General features: G+C 38.0%; 2 protein-coding genes across 4 annotated transcripts in view; one reads left to right on the plus strand and one right to left on the minus strand.

Annotated features, from left to right (window-relative positions):
* Positions 1-13,824, plus strand: uevld (UEV and lactate/malate dehyrogenase domains). Its single transcript, XM_082160480.1, has 12 exons — positions 1-155; positions 318-402; positions 553-618; positions 758-921; positions 1,346-1,487; positions 1,577-1,665; positions 1,749-1,854; positions 4,039-4,209; positions 4,794-4,967; positions 11,477-11,564; positions 11,665-11,788; positions 12,701-13,824. The coding sequence occupies exons 1-12, from the start codon at positions 114-116 to the stop codon at positions 12,863-12,865; spliced, it is 1,416 nt and encodes a 471-aa protein (XP_082016606.1). The 5' UTR covers positions 1-113; the 3' UTR covers positions 12,866-13,824.
* The window catches only part of LOC309491034 (uncharacterized protein), a 24,940-nt gene continuing 19,334 nt past the window's right edge, over positions 13,799-19,404 (minus strand). For all 3 annotated transcript variants that reach the window (XM_082160439.1, XM_082160437.1, XM_082160438.1), the window contains 2 exons: positions 19,072-19,224; positions 13,799-16,073 (listed from right to left, as the gene is read on the minus strand). In XM_082160439.1, coding sequence (XP_082016565.1) covers positions 14,911-16,073; positions 19,072-19,224 — 1,316 coding nt within the window. In that variant the 3' untranslated portion in view covers positions 13,799-14,910. The remainder of the gene's footprint in view (positions 16,074-19,071; positions 19,225-19,404) is intronic.

Consider the following 19,404-nt stretch of genomic DNA (forward strand, 5'->3'; position numbering starts at 1 on the left):
GACAGTCCCAATCGGTCCCAATAGAATCTGTGTTTGCGGAAGTTTGAGTTTCACTTTATTGCCTGGTTGAGATGAGATTCAACAGCTCGGGCTTCCAGTTTTAAACAGCGACCATGGATTTAAATTCGGAATCTGTGAAGAAAGTTCTTTCTAAGGTGAGTAACATGAACGCTAGTAATATTAAATATTGATGAATAAGGATGAAGATAAACACTGGTTAAACCTGTTTGAAAAGTTTAGTCAGTGTGTCAAAAATCACGCCTTTAAATGTGTATTATTTACTCTCTCTCTAACATGGTACTTGGTTTCCTTACTAGTATAAATTTCGTGATGTGGCCATTGAAGAGCTTCAGAAAGTGTCTCGCGTTCACACTGACATGGAAGTAAAGTCCGGAACATACAGTAAGTCATTTTCATAAAACATAATAACATATAAAACCACATTTGACTGGTTTAGTCATAGGGAGTTAATGTATACATATTATTGTAGGCTATACATCTTACTTGTGATCCTTTGAATCTGCTGAGTCATTACTGAAACTTATTTTGCAGCATTTAATGACAGTTTACAGAAGGATCTACTCAAACTGGTTGGAAACATCCCAGTCGGATATCAAGGTGAGACTCCATGAAAGAGAATCTATTGTTTAATTGAACAAGGAGTATAATAGATATAATAGCTCATTTATTATTGTTCGGAAGAGTCTTCTTTATGTTGATTTGAGCACTGTCTTTGTTGATGATAATGTATTCACAGGACACTCATATAACCTGCCCGTCCTGCTGTGGCTCTTGGATTCCTTTCCCTTCACGCCTCCCATCTGCTTCCTGAGACCCACTTCCAGCATGGTCATCCGGGAGGGTAAACATGTCGATTCGAAGGGTAGAATACACCTGCCGGGCCTGCACAACTGGGACCACGTAAGAGAACTGCTTTACAGTACATGCAGAATGCTTTATTTGATTAATTGTTCGATTTTTCAATTCCTAATTTTAAAAATGTTCCTTATGCTCACAAAAATATAGCAAAAAAGAGTAAAATTGTGAATTATTATTATTATAATTGAATGGAACTGTTTTCTATTTGAATATGTTTTAAAATGTAATTTATTCCTGTGATCAACGCTGAATTTTCAGCATTAATACTGCAGTCTTCAGTGTCACACGATCCTTCAGAGATCATTCGATGTTCACACATGAATCGGCTCTTCTGAGTCCAGACCTTTAATTCATTGAAAGTGTTTGGGATGTGCTTGGAGGAGACTAATGTGAGAAATGTTGAAGGTGTCTGACTCTGAATTCGGTTTGGTTTGACTGTATATATATATAAAATTGTCACTTGCAGCCAAAGTCATCTGTGAACGGCCTTCTGGCAGAGATGACTGCTAAGTTTGAAGAGGAACCTCCACTGAGCACCAAATCTTCAGCACATGTTGACAATCCCAACGATCTACTGGCCTATGTGGCAAATCTCAAAGTTAATGAAGGTGTGTCTGGAATGGACCAAAAAAATTGCAATTGCACATGTTGAGTACCGCTTTTATGAATTGAAATCATAATATGATTGCTCTCATAGGTGGAAATCGGCCTGATCAAGAGGTGAAAGTGTCTGTGATTGGCGGGGGAGATTTGGGAATTGCTGCCGTGTTGAGTATTATGGCGAAAGTAATTACGTGATTGTCTTTTGTTTGCCAGAAATAGCTTATGGCTACGTCAGCACATTTTTTATGTCATTCTTTCCGTCATAGTGCTGTGTTGACAAACTGGTTCTGATCGACATCCCTGAGAGTTCAACCAAAGGCGGCACGATGGATTTGGAAATCTTCAATTTACCAAAGGTCGAGGTCTCAAAAGGTGCTTTTCATCATTACATACATTCACAAAATCTCACAATGTCTGTCCATAACATGTCTGGTGCTGTGTCCCAGTTGGCCTACTTACACTATGCCCTAAAAGTATGAGCTGTTTTTGAGAAGAAAAAGCACATACTTTTGAGTGTGTAGCAGAAGAGAATGCAAGCTTCGGGATATATTACTTTGTCATAATTGCCTCTTTAACGGACGCTCTGTCGCTTAATAACGTGCAACCTGTCACTGGCTATTACATGCACAACTGAATTCATTCTGATTGATGAATCCGAACGTAGTGTTTACATGAACGCTAAATGTGATTGGGTTGATGTGACGTTTACATGTCACAAGATTCAAATCGAATTCAAATCACTTCACAGATGTTGAGTGAAAGGAGAATTTTAGATTGACGGGACACTCATTTATATGACACTTTCTAAGTCATTGCACATGCGCAATCCTTTCAGTTTCGGTTTTCAATCCGATCAAGTGTTTACATGTTCTCTCGATCGGATTAGAAAAGGAATAAACCACCCCTTTCAATCCGATCGAAAGTTTGTTCGGATCGAGCTCAGTCGGATCGATTACGGTGTTTACATGGAGGCTTTTCAGTCCGATTGAGCCTTCAATACAATTACTAACAGATTATTTGGTTGCATGTAAACGTAGCCACTGTTTAAACTGCCCTGTCAATCATCTCGCCACAGTTAAAATCCTCCACATTCAATTAAATTTCATACCGTTTCAGAGAGAAATGTGAGAGAAATCACACGTTGATCTGCCAGTCGTGGGTCTTTCATTCGGAGAACTCCTCATGTTTGCATAATGATGCATTTAAAAGTTAATGGCCAAACGCATCGTTATAAAAGTTCACAATGTTGTTTTAGATTAAATATAATGTGGATGACATTTAATAAGTATATTTTTGTCAGCTTAGATAGGCTACTGATTTTTAATCTCAAACCCCTTTATCTAAACCTCTCTGCTTAACCGTCGGTCTCGCACGTCCGCCATGTTTGTAGTTTTTTAACAATTTTTATTCGTGTTTGTAGTTCTAATCGAATCCTCGTCCACAGCGCAATGGGTTGTGGGCAATATTAGCTCACAACCCATCCGGGTATCTTTGGAATACTTATTTCAAAATACTACAATTTGGGACGTACTAATTCTAATTTCGAATACTATCTAGGACGGATAGTGTGCGAATTGGGACACACCATCGGTCATATTTCACTCTGAAATCAAAGGAAAGAAATCAGACATCATATTTTGCTTTGTGACAATTATTTACCTGACACATTAGTGTTAATTTAATATTATTTATTTAATATCCTTGTATTATTAATATTTCTATATCTTCAGTTTCTTTTAAATTTTTGTTTGTTTTAGTAGTTTTGTTATGTGTGTTGTCATTTATTAATAATTTCTATTTAACTTTAAATTATTTTCATTTTAGGTTTAGTTTTAGTCATTTTAAGTTTTTCACTTTATGTTTATATTTTATTTTATTTTCAGCTTTATTTCAATTACCAAAACCAGTTTTTAATAGTTTTAGTTAACAATTACAATTACAGCCCTGATACTTATTAATGTAATGCTATTATATATGTGTATATATATGTGTGTGTATATATATATATATATATATATATATATATATATATATATATATATATATATATATTTCAATGTTAGGACCTCAAGCAAAATAATTTTATTTAATTTTGTTGTGAAATAAGACTTTAAAAAGACAATGTATTCATAATTCCAACCCTCCATTATGTGAAGATGTGTAATTTCGGTGTAAATATATATATTTTTTGATAACATTTTAGGTTTTATTTTTATATTTTAGTTAAGTTGTGTTTTAAATACCTGTATACAGGTTTTGAGTTTTAGTTTTAGTAATTTTTGTTCTTAAACTAAATTCAAATGAGAAATGTTGCCTGGGCAACTAGATGACATGAAATGTGTCTTTTTAATATTTTATTCCCGTTAATTTTACTTCAAGTAATGAAAATATGTTTTTTTATGGTTTTAGTTTGAACGATAATAGCCCTGGTGAAGATACAGATGTCTCCACAAAGTCTTTACATGTCTCTTAGTTTTTTACTGTCTACATTGTAAAAGTTATTCAACCTCTACTACACAACAGATCGTGACAGTGTCTTTAATCTCAATTTCACAGACCTGTCGGCCTCAGCGGGCTCTAAAGTGGTGGTCGTCACAGCGAATGCCTGGAGTGATGAGCAGTCGTATTTAAGTGTAGTTCAGACTAATGTGGACATGTACAGAGGAATCATCCCACATCTCGCCCAGCTGAGTCCAAAAGCTGTGCTGCTCATCGCCTCTCAACCAGGTTAGTGATCAGTTGATTATTGATTGTTCTTATTAGAGCTGCTCGATTAATCATTAAAAGCGATCTCGATTCAAACACCCACACGATCTCATTCCTAGATGACAACGATTTGCCTGTGACTATTAAACCTTTGACAAAATCACACCGGAACATTCAAATCTGTGTTACAAATATTCATACTATATTCATATATTATCACAGACGTCAAAATAGAGCAAATCACCATTTGAAAGTAACTTGCTCTTCGTTATATTGATTATATCGTTACACCAGTAGGTGGCGACAAATGACTGTTAAAAATGTATTTGACATTGAATCATTAATTCAAGAGATTTGTTCAAAAATGCAGATTTATCCTGTAATTAAACAAGCGAAGTCTTTATGAGTGTGTCATTGAATCATTCATTCAAACTGATTCTCTCAAAATAATTAAATCATCATCATAATTTTTCTTCTATTCTATATCTATTTATATAAAATAAAAATAAAATGATTTAGTCAGTAATTACTAATATAAAATATAACAGGCAACAAAATGTTGCTTTGTCGACCACGAATGTGACCTCTGACCTTAATGTTCACAGTGGACATTATGACACATGTTGCCTGGAGACAAAGTCATCTTCTGCCCTCTCAAGTGATCGGTGTGGGCTGTAATCTGGACTCAGAGAGACTGTCTCACATCATCAACATTTCGCTGGTGGCAAATAACACAGGCAAGCAGGCCTGGGTCATTGGAGAACTCTCAGAGAACAAGGGTGAGTGGATCAGGAGCAGCTTGACATTTTAAAGTGTTCATGAAATCATTTTCAGATGGTTATATTTTGTTTATCGAGGTTATCTTATGAAGTTAGCAAAGTTTTTTGCATCAAAAAAGTTCAAGTATTTAAAAAAAAAGAATTTTCCATCCTCGTTTTGACTCTGTCACACACTATTTCAAGGGATGTTTCTTCTTTCAGAAACACAAGTAAACGCCCACTGCTGTGATTGGTCAACTTCACCACAGCATTTGTGACCTGTGTTTTAATGTTAACACTTCTGTAATAGCGCCAGATTAAAATGAATTAGTTTATCACTGCACCAACATTTAAGTAGTCACAACTAATACCGGTACAATTTTGCTATTCTCTGTACCAATTTAGTAACCAAAGCAAAAACTGTTGAATTAAAGGGTTAATTCACCTAAAAATGTAAAGTCTGTCATTAATTACTCTCCCTCACAGGGCCGGCTCTAGGTTATTTGGTGCCCAAGGCGAGAGTGCCCCTGAAGTAGGCTGATTTAAAATGAACATTTATTTTAAATAAAAGTTCTTCTTTTGGCAAAATTACATTTTCTTAATAGCCTAAACAGAGGCTTTACTCCCTTCAAACTTAAATTGTCAATGTTTCAGTACATCACTGTTTGAAAACACTAATTTCTTGTACCTTTTATAAAGGGCATTTTCCCCCTAATTGTATTAAATGTATGCTCCATCTTTCATTTCAAATTCTTAAATTTGATCAATATATTCAATTAAATTAATAAGACACTAGGCTGTTACCAATCAAATTAAATAATTTACATTGAAAATTTATAACTGTATTAAATTTGATTATTTTAAATATTTTTGAATATACAAATAAGGAATGTTGGAAAGAATGATACTTTATGAAACTAAACCGCCAGTAGGAGGAGGCAGGCGACCGTCTTAATGAGCGAGTCACTGAGTCATTCATTCAAACGATTCGTTCAAACGGCTGATTTATTCAGAATGAGGCATTTATGAATGGGTAATTGAATCTTTGACTCAAACGATTCATTCAAAACGCTGAATCATTCAGTAATGCAACAAGTGTTGCTGTGAGATTCGCGATGGTTCTGCTGTGATTTTTGTTTGGAACTATTTTCGCTGCTGAAACAGAACAAAAACAGTCATTGTGTCTAAAATGTAAGTGACTTAATTTTAACTATTTGTTTATTGAACTATTGTGAAATCAGTCTTGGTTTCAATCTTGATGGCATTCAGGAAAACAGCCCTCTGGTCGTGTGTAGCCTAGGCTATTGTTTCTTAACTTTAATATGTTATAAATAACTGCGCGAGCCTCAACAGCGCAACATTGTTACCGTCAGTACTTTTACCCCATCATTTAAAGCGCTAAAACCAGCTGTCAGATGTTTTCGCGCCACTCCCGGTTGCTGAGCAACGCGCGTGAGTTTGACAGCTGTCAGAGTGACTCAGTCGTTTTTTAGGATTGTATAATCTAGTAAAAGAAATGGACAAATACAAGCAGTGTGTGGACAGTGCACAGTAAAAGTGTACAGCGTGTGCGCAGCTTTCATAATACGATATTTAATTAACTTTTTTTATTTTTTTATTCTGCAATTTTGCGCCCCGTCCAGCAGATGGCGCCCCAGGCGGCCGCCTGTGTCGCCTGTCGGCAAAGCCGGCCCTGCTCCCTCATGTCGTTCCAAACCCATATGACTTTAATGTTTTCGAACGCAAATTAAGATATTTTTAAATGAAATCTGAAAGCTTTCTTGACAGCTACGCAACTACCACTTTCACACTTCAAAAAGTTCATTTTGTAATAATTTCAGAGATTGTAAAACTAATCCATATGATTTAGTCCAAATTTTCTGAAGAGACTCGATCGCTTTATATGATGGACAGATTTAATTTAGTCTTTTATTCACGTATAAACTTTCATCAACTCACACACCAGTTGTGGTAAATGGAAGCTCAAGCAAGTTCGCCTGAGAACCAATGAGGTTCATTCTCGTGTTACGCAGCACGCTTGAGCTTCTGTAAGAACCAATGAGGTTCTTTCTCGTATTACGCAGCACGTTTGAGCTTCTGTAAGAACCAATGAGGTTAATTCTCGTGTTACGCATCACGTTTGAGCTTCTGTAAGAACCAATGAGGTTAATTCTCGTGTTACGCAGCACATTTGAGCTTCTGTAAGAACCAATGAGGTTCATTCTCGTATTACGCAGCACGTTTGAGCTTCTGTAAGAACCAATGAGGTTCATTCTCGTGTTACGCATCACGTTTGAGCTTCTGTAAGAACCAATGAGGTTCATTCTCGTGTTACGCAGCACATTTGAGCTTCTGTAAGAACCAATGAGGTTAATTCTCGTATTACGCAGCACGTTTGAGCTTCTGTAAGAACCAATGAGGTTCATTCTCGTGTTACGCAACACGTTTGAGCTTCTGTAAGAACCAATGAGGTTCATTCTCGTGTTACGCAGCACATTTGAGCTTCTGTAAGAACCAATGAGGTTCATTCTCGTGTTACGCAGCACATTTGAGCTTCTGTAAGAACCAATGAGGTTCATTCTCGTATTACGCAGCACGTTTGAGCTTCTGTAAGAACCAATGAGGTTAATTCTCGTGTTACGCATCACGTTTGAGCTTCTGTAAGAACCAATGAGGTTCATTCTCGTGTTACGCAGCACATTTGAGCTTCTGTAAGAACCAATGAGGTTCATTCTTGTATTACGCAGCACGTTTGAACTTCAGCAAGAACCAATGAGGTTCATTCTCGTATTACGCAGCATGTTTGAACTTCAGCAAGAACCAATGAGGTTAATTCTCGTATTACGCAGCACGTTTGAGCTTCAGCAAGAACCAATGAGGTTCATTCTCGTATTACGCAGCACGTTTGAGCTTCAGCAAGAACCAATGAGGTTCATTCTCGTATTACGCAGCACGTTTGAGCTTCAGCAAGAACCAATGAGGTTCATTCTCGTATTACGCAGGACGTTTGAGCTTCTGTAAGAACCAATGAGGTTCATTCTCGTCTTACGCAGCACGTTTGAGCTTCTGTAAGAACCAATGAGGTTCATTCTCGTATTACTCAGCACGTTTGAACTTCAGCAAGAACCAATGAGGTTCATTCTCGTATTACGCAGCACGTTTGAGCTTCTGTAAGAACCAATGAGGTTCATTCTCGTGTTACGCATCACGTTTGAGCTTCTGTAAGAACCAATGAGGTTCATTCTCGTGTTACGCATCACGTTTGAGCTTCTGTAAGAACCAATGAGGTTCATTCTCGTGTTACGCAGCACATTTGAGCTTCTGTAAGAACCAATGAGGTTCATTTTCGTATTACGCAGCACGTTTGAACTTCAGCAAGAACCAATGAGGTTCATTCTCGTATTACGCAGCACGTTTGAACTTCAGCAAGAACCAATGAGGTTAATTCTCGTATTACGCAGCACGTTTGAGCTTCAGCAAGAACCAATGAGGTTAATTTTCGTATTACGCAGCACGTTTGAGCTTCAGCAAGAACCAATGAGGTTCATTCTCGTATTACGCAGCACGTTTGAGCTTCAGCAAGAACCAATGAGGTTCATTCTCGTATTACGCAGGACGTTTGAGCTTCTGTAAGAACCAATGAGGTTCATTCTCGTATTACGCAGCACGTTTGAGCTTCTGTAAGAACCAATGAGGTTCATTCTCGTATTACGCAGCACGTTTGAGCTTCTGTAAGAACCAATGAGGTTCATTCTTGTATTACGCAGCACGTTTGAGCTTCTGTAAGAACCAATGAGGTTCATTCTTGTATTACGCAGCACGTTTGAACTTCAGCAAGAACCAATGAGGTTAATTCTCGTATTACGCAGCACGTTTGAGCTTCAGCAAGAACCAATGAGGTTAAATCTCGTATTACGCAGCACGTTTGAGCTTCTGTAAGAACCAATGAGGTTAATTCTCGTATTACGCAGCACGTTTGAGCTTCTGTAAGAACCAATGAGGTTCATTCTTGTATTACGCAGCACGTTTGAACTTCAGCAAGAACCAATGAGGTTAATTCTCGTATTACGCAGCACGTTTGAGCTTCAGCAAGAACCAATGAGGTTAAATCTCGTATTACGCAGCACGTTTGAGCTTCTGTAAGAACCAATGAGGTTCATTCTCGTATTACGCAGCACGTTTGAACTTCAGCAAGAACCAATGAGGTTAATTCTCGTATTACGCAGCACGTTTGAGCTTCTGTAAGAACCAATGAGGTTCATTCTCGTATTACGCAGCACGTTTGAGCTTCTTTTAGAACCAATGAGGTTCATTCTTGTATTACGCAGCACGTTTGAGCTTCAGCAAGAACCAATGAGGTTCATTCTTGTATTACGCAGCACGTTTGAACTTCAGCAAGAACCAATGAGGTTCATTCTCGTATTACGCAGCACGTTTGAGCTTCTGTAAGAACCAATGAGGTTCATTCTCGTATTACGCAGCACGTTTGAGCTTCAGCAAGAACCAATGAGGTTAATTCTCGTATTACGCAGCACGTTTGAGCTTCAGCAAGAACCAATGAGGTTCATTCTCGTATTACGCAGGACGTTTGAGCTTCTGTAAGAACCAATGAGGTTCATTCTCGTATTACGCAGCACGTTTGAGCTTCTGTAAGAACCAATGAGGTTCATTCTCGTATTACGCAGCACGTTTGAGCTTCTGTAAGAACCAATGAGGTTCATTCTTGTATTACGCAGCACGTTTGAGCTTCTGTAAGAACCAATGAGGTTCATTCTCGTATTACGCAGCACGTTTGAGCTTCAGCAAGAACCAATGAGGTTCATTCTTGTATTACGCAGCACGTTTGAACTTCAGCAAGAACCAATGAGGTTCATTCTCGTATTACGCAGCACGTTTGAGCTTCTGTAAGAACCAATGAGGTTCATTCTCGTATTACGCAGCACGTTTGAGCTTCAGCAAGAACCAATGAGGTTAATTCTCGTATTACGCAGCACGTTTGAGCTTCAGCAAGAACCAATGAGGTTCATTCTCGTATTACGCAGGACGTTTGAGCTTCTGTAAGAACCAATGAGGTTCATTCTCGTATTACGCAGCACGTTTGAACTTCAGCAAGAACCAATGAGGTTAATTCTCGTATTACGCAGCACGTTTGAGCTTCTGTAAGAACCAATGAGGTTCATTCTCGTATTACGCAGCACGTTTGAGCTTCTGTAAGAACCAATGAGGTTCATTCTTGTATTACGCAGCACGTTTGAGCTTCAGCAAGAACCAATGAGGTTCATTCTTGTATTACGCAGCACGTTTGAACTTCAGCAAGAACCAATGAGGTTAATTCTCGTATTACGCAGCACGTTTGAGCTTCTGTAAGAACCAATGAGGTTCATTCTCGTATTACGCAGCACGTTTGAGCTTCAGCAAGAACCAATGAGGTTAATTCTCGTATTACGCAGCACGTTTGAGCTTCAGCAAGAACCAATGAGGTTCATTCTCGTATTACGCAGGACGTTTGAGCTTCTGTAAGAACCAATGAGGTTCATTCTCGTATTACGCAGCACGTTTGAGCTTCTGTAAGAACCAATGAGGTTCATTCTCGTATTACGCAGCACGTTTGAGCTTCAGCAAGAACCAATGAGGTTAATTCTCGTATTACGCAGCACGTTTGAGCTTCAGCAAGAACCAATGAGGTTCATTCTCGTATTACGCAGGACGTTTGAGCTTCTGTAAGAACCAATGAGGTTCATTCTCGTATTACGCAGCACGTTTGAGCTTCTGTAAGAACCAATGAGGTTCATTCTTGTATTACGCAGCACGTTTGAACTTCAGCAAGAACCAATGAGGTTCATTCTCGTATTACGCAGCACGTTTGAGCTTCATCAAGAACCAATGAGGTTAATTCTCATATTACGCAGCACGTTTGAGCTTCTGTAAGAACCAATGAGGTTAATTCTCATATTACGCAGCACGTTTGAGCTTCAGCAAGAACCAATGAGGTTCATTCTCGTATTACGCAGCACGTTTGAGCTTCTGTAAGAACCAATGAGGTTCATTCTCGTATTACGCAGCACGTTTGAGCTTCTGTAAGAACCAATGAGGTTAATTCTCGTATTACGCAGCACGTTTGAGCTTCATCAAGAACCAATGAGGTTAATTCTCATATTACGCAGCACGTTTGAGCTTCAGCAAGAACCAATGAGGTTCATTCTCGTATTACGCAGCACGTTTGAGCTTCTGTAAGAAACAGTGAGGTTCATTCTCGTATTACGCAGCACGTTTGAGTTTCAGCAAGAAACAGTGAGAATAATTCTTGTTACGCACCACGTTTGAGCTTTTAAAAGAACTAATGAGGTTCATTCTCGTGTTATGCAGCACGTTTGAGTGTTACTTCAGCAAGAACCAATGAGGTTCATTCTCATGTTACACAGCATATTTAAGCTTGCAAATGTGATTAGCACCTCGAGTGTGCTCTGATGTTCTGAGGTCGGAGTCTGGCTTTTAATAATAAATTAGATTTCTCTCTGGTTGTTCCTCAGTGGCAGTGTGGGGTAATATGGAGCCGGGAACTGACCAACTACAAGCGTTAACCCCAGTGTCCAACTCCACCAAACCCTTGATGGACAGGTATGGGTTTAAATGATCACCGTCCAGATTTTTTTTTAATACATTTATTTTTAATTTTTTTATTGCATTATGACGTGTGAACGGTTTGATATGTTTTTAGGGCGTTAGAGATGCTCAAGGGCAGAGGTCAGAGGTCATGGTCAGTTGGGTTATCCATTGCTGGCATCATTCACAGCATCGTAACAGACCAAAGGAAAACGCACTCTGTCACAACATTGGCTGAGGTATGTTCATCATAAGTGATGAGGATTAACATGTAATTAACTTTCATAAGGGTTTTGAGATGTAAGATTCAAATGTCTGTCCATTTTTTCAAAATTATTTGTCATATTTTGGGACGTGAAAACCTTATGTAGTGCATTAGTGTCCTGCCTCTTTTTCAGCTGCGTTGGTTCAGTAAGTATTTTTCCATTCATTTTGTTAAAGTGTTATAAGCCATGAACCAAACCAACCAGCTACGCAGTGAATCAAAACATTGCAAACATCTGTTTGAAGCACTTGAAAATCAGACAAAAAGACAAAGGTTCAAGGCTGTGCACTTAACGGCTTCAATGTGGGAAAGAACTACAATCCCATGAAGCATTGCGAATGACAATCAAATTAAAAACAATGGAGAAAACTATTCATTAAAGTTGAATTACATCTATCTAACAATATATTTTATTGCAAAATATGCATATATCTATACATGTATATCAAATGAATTTTATTGGTTTGTTATTGCATTATGAAATGTGAATGGTTTGATATGTTTTCAATGACAATATATATATACAAAAATGAGAAACCAACTCGATTATGTAATTCACGGTGCTTCATGGGAGTGGACGTTCCCTGGCGATTTCACTATTAAATACAAGTATTTAAAAAAAGTTGAAATATTGCAAACTGATGACTTCAACCAAAAGCATATACCATCGATTAACAACAGGTCTGTCTTTAAAGGTTCATAAATTATCGTAATAAAAAAAAAAAGAAGACTTTTTTTACTTCCAGAACTCACCTTTTGCACTCTAAAGGAGCCACTGAAACATTACATTGTTTTGCAATAAAATGTTAAAGATGCCGTTAAATATCCATGTCTGTAAATGTTGAGAGAATTGAGTCTCCAATATGTGTGCGTTTCCTTCATTCAGGGTTGGGGTGGAATCGGTTCAAAAGTGTTCCTCAGCTTGCCGTGCATCCTCGGGGAAAACGGCTCCACCAGATTACCAGGTGTGTCTTTAGGCTCAGAAGATGAAATGAAGCTGAGGGAGAGTGTGGCATGTCAGGTTAACCTCTTCATGCAGCTGAGACTGTAATTCAGGAGCTGGATGAAACGGCATCACCTCTACAAGCCGTACATTTTCTCTGCAGTCTCTGCTACAACCGCAGCTTTCAGAACATTAACGGACGAGGGGCTATTCAAAGAAATTTCTAATAGAATGTGAAGATTCAGTTTAGTCCTTCCTGCAACTCTTATGTTATATTCTCACTGCAGCCACTGTGAAGTGAAAGTCTTGCATCTGATCGCAATAGCACTTAAAGACTCTATCCTGGCTTCTGGTGAAGCATTATGCATAATATTATTGCACTTCAATATTGTTTACAATACAAACTATGTAGATGCAATCCTTTTTGTCATATAACTTATTGTATGTGGTTGCCTGTGCAAATAATTAACAATGGTGCCTTTATGGAAGGTTAAATTATGGTAGATGGTTACATTACGGTTGAATGGTAAAATGAATGGCTTTAAGTGCTTGTTAAAAGAGAGAGTTCACCCAAATATTTTGAATTCTATCATTACTCACCCTTAAGTTGTTCCAAACCTGTATGAATTTCTTTCTTCTGCTGAACACAAAAGATGATATTTTGAAGAATGTCGGTATCCAGACAGTTGATGGAAGTCATTGGGGCCCTGTGCCTGTTTGGTTACCATATTCTTCCTTTGTGTTCAGCAGAAGAAAGAAATTCCTACAGGTTTGGAACAACTTGAGGTGAATAAATGGTGACAGAATTTACATTTTTGGGTGAACTATCTCTTTAAATGCTATTATTCTCAATCATGCAAATCTGTGATGTAGGTTTGCTTAAATTAATTAAAGGGTGTGGGGTTACTAATGTGCTTTTCTGCAAGCGAATGTACATTTTCACTTCTGAAGAAATAGATCCTGGTATTATATTTTATCACGTTGTGCTCGTCATGTACTGTACCTCTGAATGTGCAATCAGAAATGATGAAAGCAATAATGTAAATAAAACACTCCACTTTACTATCTGTTGTTTCCACTGTTGCAATGAAGAAAACAAAAGTGTTTTTTTAGTTTGGCAAATAGAAGTCAAATGAGCATAAACCAAAATAAACTTTAAACTGGGGTTAAAACACCATTTTAACCTGAGAATCAATATAAAAAAAACAATTAAATATAGGCTGTTAATACAAATAAAGTACAAATCAAACATTCTATTTACAATTACACAATAAAGCCATAAAGTGACCTTGAATATACAGTTTCTTCATTTTAACATTCACTGTGGTGGCTGTATTTCCCAGTAAACATGTTCACAAGGTGGCGCTAAAGGGCAGTATATAACACTAAGGTTTACATATTGAGAAGTTTCAAAGGAAATTCCTTTATGAGCAAATCAAGGACCACTGAAAAATATCTTTCAATTATCGTAACCAGGGAACTTTTGCTTATGTTGATGTGGTGAGATCCTTGTTTACATTTCCTAAATACGATCCTTTCAAAAGAACCAAAAACAACCGAAAAATTGCACTTAGATATAAAATAAACCCTAAGACAAAAGATATAAAACATAAGACAAAGACAATAATCTAATGGGAAAAACCTGAAAAAAGCAGTCAAATCAATTATTTTCAAGTCGAAAACCAATGCCACTATAGTACTTGTATGACTGACAAGAACCCCCTCAGAAAACAATATCCAGACAAAACAGACCCAGACAAAATAGTGGTGAGTGGTCACTGTCACATCTCAGGGTCCAGTGGAAATATCAATAATTTAACCTCTAAATTCTAAAATGATTAAAGCGATCCCTTCAAAACACATTAAGACTTCCCGGAAAACTGCTTACTCAACTTGCAAACTGGTGATTCTGATAACCGCTGCCACTAGATGCTTCACCTTAGACAAGGGGATTTCAACAAGTTTGCCTGAAATACACACTCATTAAACACAAACACACATTCTAGCATCCTGTTTTGATCTTATATAACACATATTGCAACATAAGAAAAACTTTCACTTCATATCATTGAAGTATAAAAGTCCAAAAGATGGAAACATGCCTTCAGTTCACACTAACAATGATACTTGCATGATAAGGCTGATTCCAGCAACTAGTGACTTGGAACATGCATTCGGTAGAAGTCTGAATCCGAGTGTACAGGAGAGAGCATTGTGGGTTGAGATTTTTTGGGCGGTAGTCTTGGGGGCTGTGACTGACCACCATCTTGTTCAGTCTGGTTTACAACCACCTGATTGCATGGGGCAGAAGATATGAGAAAGGGTCTATCTGCAAAGCTGGTAGGTGGGTGGGGGAAAATGGAGTCTGGAGTCACCCAACGGCTTGACTCCTCAATGCACGGAGGAGGTGGAGGGAGTGGCGAAGAGTCAGGGCTGTAGAAGAACATAGATGGGGGTGGTAGGGGAAGAGACATGGCATCTTCTGAAGGAAAGGGAAGGGTGGTGTTCCTGAGGCCCAAGTTTGGGTTTTGCGGCAATGTGGCCGCCATCTCCAACAGCCTCTCCACAGACTGATCCTCCTCTTCCGAGAGGTTGTCGTAATGCGAGGTGTTGGAAGGCCTCCGGTCACCTGAGGATGGCGGGACATACAGGTTGACGGGAAACTTGCTTAGCTGCCGATAGGATCTATACGAGGAAGGTGATGAAGATGGATCCTCTAAGATGAGATCCAAAGGTTGGGTGATTGGAGGTGGTTGAGGTGGGAGAAGGTAAAACTGGGCATCATCTTCGAAAGGTAAAAGCTCGACCCCTTGTTCGGTGCAGGGAAGAGGTGGAGGAGGTAATTCAGGGAGATTTAAAGAGTGGATACTGGAACAATCTGTTACGGGTGTCTGGTACGGAGGAGGCCAGTCTTCAGACACCGCTGATAAGGGCCTTTTGACACATTCATCCTTCAACGGAAGAGTCTCTGTTGAAAATGGTGTAGGTTCTGGGTGGAGTCGCTGATTTCTCTGTACAGGGGCAGGGTCTTGATTATTCAGTGTGGACCCTGAATCTTCAGGTGTAGCTTGTGACAGTGATGAGTTGGAAGATGAGTGGGTATGCTTTGAAATAGGGAAAGATGATGTAATGGAAGGGATGTGTTTATCGCCGCCCTGGTTGTGGGTGGTGGTGTCGTCTTCTGCCTGAAGCTTGTTTGAGGTTTGATTGTTGTGTGCGGCTGGTGGTAAGGGCACAGACTCAGTCTGGGTGACTGGAAGCAGCACTATTGGACGCTCCTCACCCAGTGGTATCTTTGGGAACTCATCTCCCTTGGCTACAAGACAAACCAAGAAAAGACATTTGTTGTAACAGTCTAAAATCGTATAAAACCACAGGACGCGCTTTAAAAAAAGCTTGTTACAAGGTTTCTTAGGTTTAACAAATAACCCTCTATTAATTAAGGATAATTTTTGTTGTATTAGGTTCTGGATTTGGTTATATGGTTCTTGATTTTACATAAGTTTGTAAGATAACTTAATTCAGGGTTCGTACACATTTTTACCATAAAATTTCCATGACTTTTCCATGACTTTTCCATGACTTAAAGGTAAATATTCATGACATAATGTTCCATAAAATGTCTGTGTATACATGTAAAATAAGAATAAAAATCCATGTTCAAATTTACCACCCCATATCTTGAATAAAATAAATGAACAAGCAATGTTTTAATACAAAATAAATATTTATTCAAATATGCTGGCACAGTAACACAAATAATGTCAAACCCTGACAACTCCTTAGACATTTATTAACGTAAATCCATAGGATAATGAACTCCTTGCGGGCGGGTATGGAAGCTTGTTTCCGCCACTGAATAATAAATAAATAATAATAATTGCGACTTTATTTCTCAGAATTGCGAGATATAAAGTCAGAATTGCGTGAAATAAAGTCACAATTGCGTGTTATAAAGTCAGAATTGCGAGATATAAAGTCAGAATTGCGTGAAATAAAGTCACAATTGCGTGTTATAAAGTCAGAATTGCAAGATATAAAGTCACAATTGTGAGATATAAAGTCCAATTCTAAGGGAAAAAACCTTACCCTAACCCTTTTTTTTTTTTTTACCACAGAATAGTTTATATCTCACAATTCTGACTTTATAACACGCAATTGCGACTTTATATCGTGCAATTCTGACTTTATATCTCCCAATTGCGACTTTATTTCTCAGAATTGTGACTTTATATCTCGCAATTGCGACTTTATTTCTCAGAATTGCGACTTTATTTCTCACAATTCTGACTTCATATCTCGCAATTCTGAGAAAAAAGTCAGAATTGTGAGATAAAAAGTCGCAATTATCTTTTAAAATGTTTTATTCTGTGGCGGAAACAAGCTTCCATAAAAATGTGCTTGAAGAGCTCTTTTCCAAAACGCGATAAACGCCATTAAAAAAAACGAGATTGTCCCTATTCACTGCTCCATCAACGTTTCATGCCAAATCGCTATATTTCCTTGTTTAAAATGTAGGCCTCTGCAAGATGCAGTTTCTTTCCAAACCGAGAAGCGCCGACCCTATTTTTAGCCTAAACGGATAAATCCTCTCGACTAATCAGAATTCGGTGAACGTTCTATCTTAACAGATCATTATAAGTCCTCAAAATGAGTCAAACTAATCATATATTCTCTCTCTCTCTCAATTTTAATTGTTTATTAATAAACAAGTGTTTTCTGTGTCGACTGCAAAGACGAAGTTGACTGACTCGCGATCTTCTTAGTAGTGAACACGCCGGAGAGAAATGCACATTTCATACGGATTAGGCTACATCGTTTTATTTTGTTTTGAATGGTTCTGTTTAAAAGTAGAGATTTCTGTAGATAATAGATATAGGCCTATTTCAGTTTTGTTTAGGTCTGTGAGGCGAGTAGGCTACCTTTTACGCTGAGTTTCGGTTCATGGATGATAGCTTAAGCTCCAGTTCACTCCGGCGCCACTGTGTCGTGATTATCTATTTTCTGCTATTTACTTTTTATTTATTAAGCAATTGGTTAATGAAACATATTTAAAAATCAAGATACAATTAATACAAAACGAATTATTTTGAAAAAGGCTTTGTGCTTTCTGTTTGAGGTCTCTGTGTAAGTTTTAAAGTCTTTTAGTGCCGCATTCAGAGCACTCATTACCGTAATGGAGAACGGTCACGTAACATTGTTTTTTCCTCATAAATGCCAACACGGAAAATAAAAGACAAAATAATTTTTTTTAAAGAAAAAATCATCCATATTAATTTGTATATATTTTAAATGTTTAACAAAGAGGCAAAAAGTCATCACAATCAAGGGAGAAACATGAAGAAACTTAGCCTATATATGTGCCGTTCGCATAAGGGTCTTTCCCTGACATTAATGCTTGGATAAGACACGTCTCCTTCCATTAATAATAATAATTTGTAGGGCGGTGGCTGAGATATAAACCTACTAACGTCCTCCGTTGCCATGATTTTTGGAATGACTGATCGCGAGAGGAAAAAAATAAGTTTTAGTTGCTTAACATCGGTTAATGGAAACGCCGTCATTTTGCAATAGTTATTTATCGATATTTAGAAGAAAAAAAAAGTTTTGCTCAAATCTGTAATGGAAAGGCGCATACAGACGGTAGCTAGCCTATAGCTAATATGAAAACACAAAGCAGCTTATTTTCATTTGAAGCACTGAGCTGAGGACAGCGACACAAGAGCCACACAGGTATGGCTACTTAGTCGCTGTCCTCAGTGCCGCAGAAAAGCGCTGAAACGGACATGAAGGGGAACCCATTTCTTTTGGCCCATCTAGTTTTCTGGAGGCCTACAATCAAAATCCGCCGCAAGTGAGTCACGTGATTCGACTGATCACTCTAACGAAAAAAGTATTGCAATTTGTTTCACCAATATTATTAATTAAACAAATTCAAGTACACGGATATTTTGAAAAACAAATTTCCATGACTTTTCCAAAACTTTCTGAGTTTATTCATTTTCCAAAACTTTTCCAGGCCTGGAAATTGCCATTTTAAAATTCCATGACTTTTCCAGGTTTTTCATGACCGTACGAACCCTGTTAATTTGCCTTCCAACTTCATTGGAAGACCTGTAAAGATGGTTTTCTAAACAACTAGGGGATATAAACTGCTTTGTGGAACCTTTACTTTTAGAAGTCTACACTTTACAGACAACAAAGACATTCAGAATAGAATAGTAAAGTACACATTGTGAACATGTCATCCTTAATTATTCTATCTGGTATTTGCACAAAATATTGTCATTTACAAAAATAACTTTGTCTTTTACCTGGAGGAGGGAGGTCAAGCTTCATCCTGCGGAGTTCTGACATAGACGATTGTAGGTGTTCAATAACACCATCATCGCTCATGCTGAAGGAAGAAGCAATGCGGTCCTGCAGGAACTCCCTCAGGTCCTCCAGAGACATCTTCAGAAGATGCTCTGAAAGTAAGAATAAAGCTTTCAACTTTATAAACTTCCAATTAATCTCATCTACACCAACCAAATAGCAACATAAACAAATAGCAAACTATTGGCTGACAGTATATCTAAGAATCTCATTTACTACTACAACCATATCTCTTGTGTTTTTGAGCGCTACCGCTCAGACTAAATTGAGCA

The sequence above is a fragment of the Leuciscus leuciscus genome (assembly GCF_965113295.1).
Source record: "Leuciscus leuciscus genome assembly, chromosome: 25".
NCBI lineage: Eukaryota > Metazoa > Chordata > Actinopteri > Cypriniformes > Leuciscidae > Leuciscus > Leuciscus leuciscus.

Bases quoted from the DNA above. Each gene is read 5' to 3' on its own strand.
- uevld (XM_082160480.1), top strand. From the start codon at position 114: ATGGATTTAAATTCGGAATCTGTGAAGAAAGTTCTTTCTAAG. The intron at 922-1,345 runs GTAAGAGAACTG...TGTCACTTGCAG, and splicing joins GCCTGCACAACTGGGACCAC to CCAAAGTCATCTGTGAACGG. The intron at 4,210-4,793 runs GTTAGTGATCAG...TAATGTTCACAG, and splicing joins GCTCATCGCCTCTCAACCAG to TGGACATTATGACACATGTT.